This window comes from Lolium rigidum, chromosome 1 (genome assembly GCF_022539505.1).
Source record: "Lolium rigidum isolate FL_2022 chromosome 1, APGP_CSIRO_Lrig_0.1, whole genome shotgun sequence".
Classification (NCBI taxonomy): Eukaryota; Viridiplantae; Streptophyta; class Magnoliopsida; order Poales; family Poaceae; genus Lolium; species Lolium rigidum.
The window spans coordinates 66,941,772-66,948,793 of NC_061508.1; the positions used below are offsets into that span (position 1 = coordinate 66,941,772).

General features: G+C 50.1%; 1 protein-coding gene across 1 annotated transcript; it reads left to right on the plus strand.

Moving 5' to 3' along the window:
• The first annotated feature begins 1,389 nt into the window (after positions 1 to 1,389).
• LOC124674894 (probable galacturonosyltransferase-like 9) lies at positions 1,390 to 2,889 on the plus strand. Its single transcript, XM_047210952.1, has one exon. It carries the CDS (start codon positions 1,409 to 1,411, stop codon positions 2,489 to 2,491), a length of 1,083 nt encoding a protein of 360 aa, XP_047066908.1. The 5' UTR covers positions 1,390 to 1,408; the 3' UTR covers positions 2,492 to 2,889.
• The last annotated feature ends 4,133 nt before the right edge of the window (positions 2,890 to 7,022 follow it).

Here is a 7,022-nt window from a genome sequence, read left to right on the forward strand (position 1 = left end):
ATCACAATAAAGGTGGCACTTATACAGTCCTCTAAATACATTGGCAGTACATGTTCCTAAAAATTTACCCCGCTAGTATTTATTAAACTAATATGGATTACCTACAAACCTAAACTAGGCGAATTTTACTACATATCTTGTTCACTTCCTCTTCATTGTCGACGTATTTGTGGTAGCCTCAAGCACGATGTGGCGACATCTTCATCTGAAAAATAGAGAATACTCTACAATGTTGACATCGTCGTTATGCATATTATTGACTCCTAAAAAAATAGTTTGACATATCCAAGAGATATAAAGCACAACAAGGAACCATATAGCGACATCGCACAAAATTATTTGCTAAAGATACATCACCATATCCAATGGATATAAAGAACATTAGCATACATATACATGTGGATATCGATATTAGTTTAAGTATATCCCAAAAAAAACTCATCTAACATGAAAGTACCAAACAAACGAAACAAGTTGACCTCACGACGCAACAATGCTAAATATCAATGATGAAAACGAAAGAAATATGTATAGAAATATTAATTATGAAATAATGAGTTTTATTTTTGGTTATAGCAACATATCGGTGCTTATCGCAAGGTATAATTTCAAAATTAGGCATTATTATGATATAAAATGCAAAACAATAGATGTGAACTATAAATGCAAAGTTCTAAACAGAATAAGACATACCCTTATACGGTGTTTAGTGCAAATTATTAATTGCTAAAAATACTTCGATATAATCACGAGGTAGGCACGTAAGAATATTGATATGACTTGAGGTACTCATTTAAAAACCCATTTAATAACGAAATGGCAAACATTTAGTACTAAACCAACCAAACAAGTTGACCTTGTAGCTAGGCGCGACAAAACCAAATAGACATCGCTGATGAAAATAGGATATATATCTTCGAAATAGAAAGAACTCGCCGCGGCCAGTCAGACATTGCTTCTGCTAAGAAAATTATTATTGCTTACAAAAAATAGGATTTGTGCAGCCCGTCTGATGCTGTGATAGTGTGATCTACTGCAGCATGTTACTCGGACTAAACAAACATCAAGGATGGTATAACGGCACAAATGTCTTGAAAACATAGAAGCATGCACAGCTAATATCCACCAATGTTTTTCTTTATTAAGAAAATGAAGACAGATAAAGCACAGAAATGGAAGGAGGTGAGCAACGACCTGTCGCTGGAACAACGCGCTGATTAGTCGCGAGTCGTTAACGCGTTTCCCAAACGCGCACGAGACGTCTTTATCACCCCCACCGTACGCCCGCCCGCCTCACCGACTACCTCCGCATTACTGCTCCACCATCACCACACAGCTCACCACAGCCTGCACACCGCACCACGAGCGCCGCAAGAATCCAAGAATCGCCGACCCATCGTCGCCGCCGATGATGGCCGGGACAGCAGCCGCAGCGCTGCTCGTCTTCTTCCTGGCCGCCGTCTCCGCCGAGGCGGGGTCGGCGCTCCCGAGGTTCGCGGAGGCGCCGCAGTACCGGAACGGGGAGGGGTGCCCGGCTCCATCGGGGGCCGGGGTGTGCGACCCGGGGCTGGTCCACATCGCCATGACGCTCGACGCGCACTACCTGCGCGGCTCCATGGCGGCCATCTACTCCCTCCTCAAGCACGCCTCCTGCCCAGAATCCCTCTTCTTCCACTTCCTCGCCGCCGCCGAGCCGTCGGACGACGTCACAGCCCTGCGCCGCGCGCTCGCCGCCTCCTTCCCGTCCCTCCGCTTCCAGATCTACCCGTTCCGCGCCGACGCAGTGACCGGTCTCATCTCCGCCTCCGTGCGCGCGGCCCTCGAGGCGCCGCTCAACTACGCGCGGAACCACCTCGCCGACCTCCTCCCGCCCTGCGTCCCCCGCGCCATCTACCTCGACTCGGACATCCTCGCCGCCGACGACGTGCGGCGCCTCTGGGAAACCCGCCTGCCCGCGGCCGCGGTGGTCGCCGCGCCCGAGTACTGCCACGCCAACTTCTCCCGCTACTTCACGCCCGCCTTCTGGTCCGACCCGGCGCTCGGCGCGCGGGTCTTCGCCGGCCGCCGCCGCGCGCCCTGCTACTTCAACACGGGCGTCATGGTCGTCGACCTCCGGCGCTGGCGCGCCGGCAACTACCGCCGCCGCATCGAGCGGTGGATGGAGATCCAGAAGGAGAAGCGCATCTACGAGCTGGGCTCGCTGCCCCCGTTCCTGCTGGTGTTCGCCGGCGAGGTGGAGGCCGTCGACCTGCGGTGGAACCAGCACGGCCTCGGCGGCGACAACGTGCACGGCAGCTGCCGCCCGCTCCACGACGGGCCCGTCAGCTTGATGCATTGGTCCGGCAAGGGCAAGCCGTGGGACAGGCTCGACGCCGGCAGGCCGTGCCCGCTCGACCACACATGGAAGTCCTACGACCTCTACATTCCCGGAGACGGCAGCGGCGCCGCCTCCCCGGCCTCCGGGCCGGCGGCATTGTCTGCTTCTTGGTAGGAAGCTCCTAGCTGCACTAGACTAGATACTCCAATAATTCTTTTGTTGGTTGGGCGGCTCTCGGCAGCAATGGCGGACCGGGCACCGCATTGGTGCTACTGCTGTCATCTGCTGCCGCCGCCGCTCCCCATCGGCTGTACAGAGCACTGAAGGACGGAAGGAACTAGGAGGCTGCCGCGATTCGCGGCGACCAGGAGGGTGGAGATCGGATAGAGAAAAGAAGACCTTGTTCTTTTCAGTAGGATTCAGATTGATTATTTGGGGGGATTTTCATTCTTTTTGTAGGGTGGGCGTTCTTGGGGATTCCCAGCTCGCTCCATCGCTAGCGATGTACAATTCGTTGATAGTCAAGACCTGGAATTTTGTTCTATTTATCAATGATTCTTTCATTCTTAATATTCTACCGTGTTCTTGATTCTAAATTGTTGATTTGCGTCGATTTCAGTTGAATTGGGTGGACTCTCGATCTATCATCCTGTATCTTGTCAATTATTATCATGCTGCTGGTTCTCCATGGAGTATTGAATTGTTCTGTGGGATACCTGAAGCTCAATCGAACATGCCAATCTGGTAAATAACATAACCAGGATGTTCTGCATTTTGTTGAAGAAATCAAACCCGAGGCAGCTCAGGCTGTGCAAATTCACGGGGCTGAAATGTCGAACTGGGAATTGGACTGTTCCTGATGTACCAGATTCCCCATTCGATTGCAAACAATTCCTCTGATAACACTGTGCTCATTCCACTCCGGTCTGGAATCAATACTCCACACAGGAGGCTTGTGACTCGGAGTCAAATGTTCCTTTTGAAAAATTTCTCCCGTCATTGATTTCCCGCCTGCTTTCATAGTACCTGTTGATGTCTTTCCAAATTACCCTCCACTAAATTTGTTCTTGAGCAATAAGCATTGCCCAAATGGCCAAATCCATCATTTAGGTCTGGGTTTTGCTTATGGTACAATCAAAGTGAGACTACAGTGTTTGGGCAACTTGTTTAGGAGTCCACATGCCAGCTAGCCTAGGCAACCATGATCAGTCCAACCGATGATGTGTTCCTATAGCTCATAGCCGAAGCCTTGAAGCAACAAATTGAGAAGCCTAGTTTATGTTCCACATGTCGAGCTTCCCCCACCTTTACACAAACACGCTACAACAAGAAAGGCCACCCTGGAGGCAGCCAGGCAAGCAGTGATCCAATGATCAACTAGGGAACTGAGACTCCAGTTCCCAGTGCAGCTAATCATCAGTGTCTTTTAATCCTTTTTCTCACTTGCTTGCTTCGCCCTCTCACTTTGCCTTTTTGCCCCATTCCCCTTTGGTGAAGTGTGATGAACTCCAGTCTTCTCGTCTCCACCCGCTGGAGCTAGGCATCAACCACCCCTTTCCAATATCCTCTCACATGGATAAGCCAATCCCTGCATGATAAAAGGAAGAAACAAAGCCATTGTTCTTGGGAGAACCGGTACCACCAATGATGATGATGTACAATATATAGCTATTGTAGGTATACTCAATTTTTTTACTTAAATGATTTAGAGCATCTCCAGTCGCGTCCCCCAAAGGGATTTGGCGCGCGCCGGACGAAAAATGCGTTCCAGCCGCGTCCCCCAAAGCCCTTTTTTGTCCGGCGCGCCCCTATACGGTGTCCGGCGCCCCGAGCCCGTCCCCGTCCCACGGGGACGCTCCGGGGACGCCGGACACAACGAAAAGCGAGGCGGGCTCCCACATGTCGGCGACTATTTGCATAAACCGTTGGTTCGCGCCTCTTTTCTCGTCGCTCCTTCCTTCCCGCGCCTCCCACCCCACCGCTGGATTTCCCGGCCGTTTGGGCGTCCATCTCTGCTGAGAGTCGGCATCGTTGTCGCGGCTGGGGCTCCCGCCGGTCGTGCCGCCGCCGCCGCGTCGCCAGCGCGTCCCGAACGCGCCGTCAAATCCGCCCCGCCTCCGCGCACGGAAGGTGCTCGACGACTTGCCGTGTAGGCGCGATTGGCCGGCCGTTTGTTGCGTCGTCCGCCTCGGCGCAATTTTAACCATTGATTTTGCTTTAGCCATGGACAGCGACGATGAGATGGTTGCCCCGCCGGAGGACGAGCAAGCGTTCGACGACGACTCGCGGGAGCATTTGCCGATCATCGCGTCCCTCCGGGACATGCTTGACGCCGAGGCGGAGAAGAGGAAGAGGCCGCGCCGCGGAGGATCAAGGCCGGGAAGAAGGAAGTCGAAGCCCGGCAGAGGATGGAGGGGCATGCCATGCCGCACAACGACTACTTCGCCGACGATGCAACACGAGCCGACAATTTTCGGCGCCGGTACGGGATGAGCAAGGGACCGTTCATGAATATCCTCCACGGTGTTCGAGAGTTCGACCCCTACTTCAAGCTCAAGCTCGACGCCGTAGGCGTTCTCGGGTTCTCGTCGATTCAGAAGTGCACCGCCGCCATGAGGATGCTTGCATACGGAGCACCTGCCGATACACAGGACGACTACCTTCGCATGAGTGAGTCTACTGCCATTGAGTGCATGTACAAGTTTTGCCGAGCTGTGGTGGAAAAGTTTGGCAAATACTACTTGAGAGGGCCAACTGAGGAAGAGACTGCAAGGATCATGGCACAAAATGCTGCCAGAGGATTTTCTGGAATGCTTGGAAGCATCGATTGCATGCACTCGGGCATGGAAGAACTGCCCGTTTGCTTGGCAAGGTATATACAAAGCCGTCATGGATATTGCAGGTGTGGTGCTTGAAGTCGTGGCAGATTATGACTCGTGGATTTGACATTCTTTCTTTGGCATGGCGGGATCACACAATGACATCAACGTGTTGCAGCGGTCTCCGGTGTTCAGCAGACTAGTGGAAGGGCATGCTCCACCATGCAACTATGAGATCAATGGCCACCAATATACCAAAGGCTATTATCTAGCCGATGGTATATATCCAAAATGGGCCACTTTTGTCAAAACAATCTCGAATCCATCGAGTCCGAAGAATTCTCACTTTGCTACGCGACAGGAGGCTTGCGGGAAGGATGTCGAGCGGGCATTTGGTGTGCTTCAAGCACAATTTGTCATTGTCCGTACCATCGCTCTAAGCTGGTCTCACGACCAAATGTGGGAGGTGATGCAGGCTTGTGTGATCATGCACAACATGATCATCGAGGATGACAGCAAGAATCATGTTAGGTCACATGTTGGTCCCTATGAGTGTCAAGGCCCTCTCGCGGAGGTTGATCATGAGTTGCCTGCAGATTTTGCTGATTTTCTCGCCATGCACGCAGAGATCCGTGACGGCAATGTGCATGAGCAACTTCAAGCTGATCTCGTTGAGCATTTGTGGAGGATCAAAGGAAATACCGTGGCACCTTGATGTAGCATCTAGCCCTATTTACTATATTTGATTACTTGTTTTATTGTTTGTTGTAATTTAATTTGAAAACAGTCCTCGCAAACATTTTTATTCATATGCTACATTTGATATAAATGGTGTATGTGTTAAAAAAATTATTTTAAATGTTTGGGGGCGGCGTTTGGGGGACGCGGCTGGGGAGCAACGTCCCCCAAACGCGGCACGAACAAACCACGTCCCCCAAACGCTCGATCCGGCGCGCTTTGGGGCGCGCTTTGGGGGACGGTTTGAGGGACGCGGCTGGAGATGCTCTTAACCATTACACATGGCCTCCGCATAGCTACGGTGCACATAGCCCTTCGAACATCCATAGTACGAATACATAAAGTAATAAAAAAGCTCGAAACACGTAATTGACATGAAACTGTATCGACTCCTAGGACGGTTGAGGTTCGATCTAGAGATTATATTGCCACCAATGTTGGATAATAAAATCTCGCCTTGTCGTCCAACCGTGTAGACACCTCGTCAAGAGGCCGCAGTTCTCCATATGCTGAAGAGACGACCATAAACGGAGCAAAGTGGTGCGCCGGATAACCTGCAAGAGAGAGATTTTTTAATGGTTAAACACCTTGTAATTTCTGCATAGCAAAAGCCACAAAATAATGGCAAGTGCTCCAATCATAATAAGTACTCCAAACCTATGAACCACCCTATTAAGCCAATTGTCGAGAATATTGGTAATGTTACGTGGCTGGTATAAGGTAGATCCTATTTAGATAATTGATCACATTGCAAACTGATATTGGAAGAATAAATGTTTTATTGTCTCATCCTGATGTTATAAGACAAAAAAAATTATTTTCCCGTCAGTTGTGTTTTGCAAGATTATCCTTTGTGAGAATAACCCCACGACAAAAATATCACACAAAAACCTTCGTCTTCAGCAGCATCTTCATCTTCCAAATATTCCTATTACGGAATACCAACTCAATAGGATGGATCAACGCTCTAAATATGGAATTCACAGAGAATTTGTTATTCTCAATTAGGATCCAATGAAACTCTTCCACCCTTTGCGTCAATTGTATGAAAGCGAAATTCTATAGAAAAGAATTCCAAGATGCAAGCCAGAGACCAATATGGTCTCTTCTGAACATCATGGAGAGGACTTCATCACCTTAATCAAGGT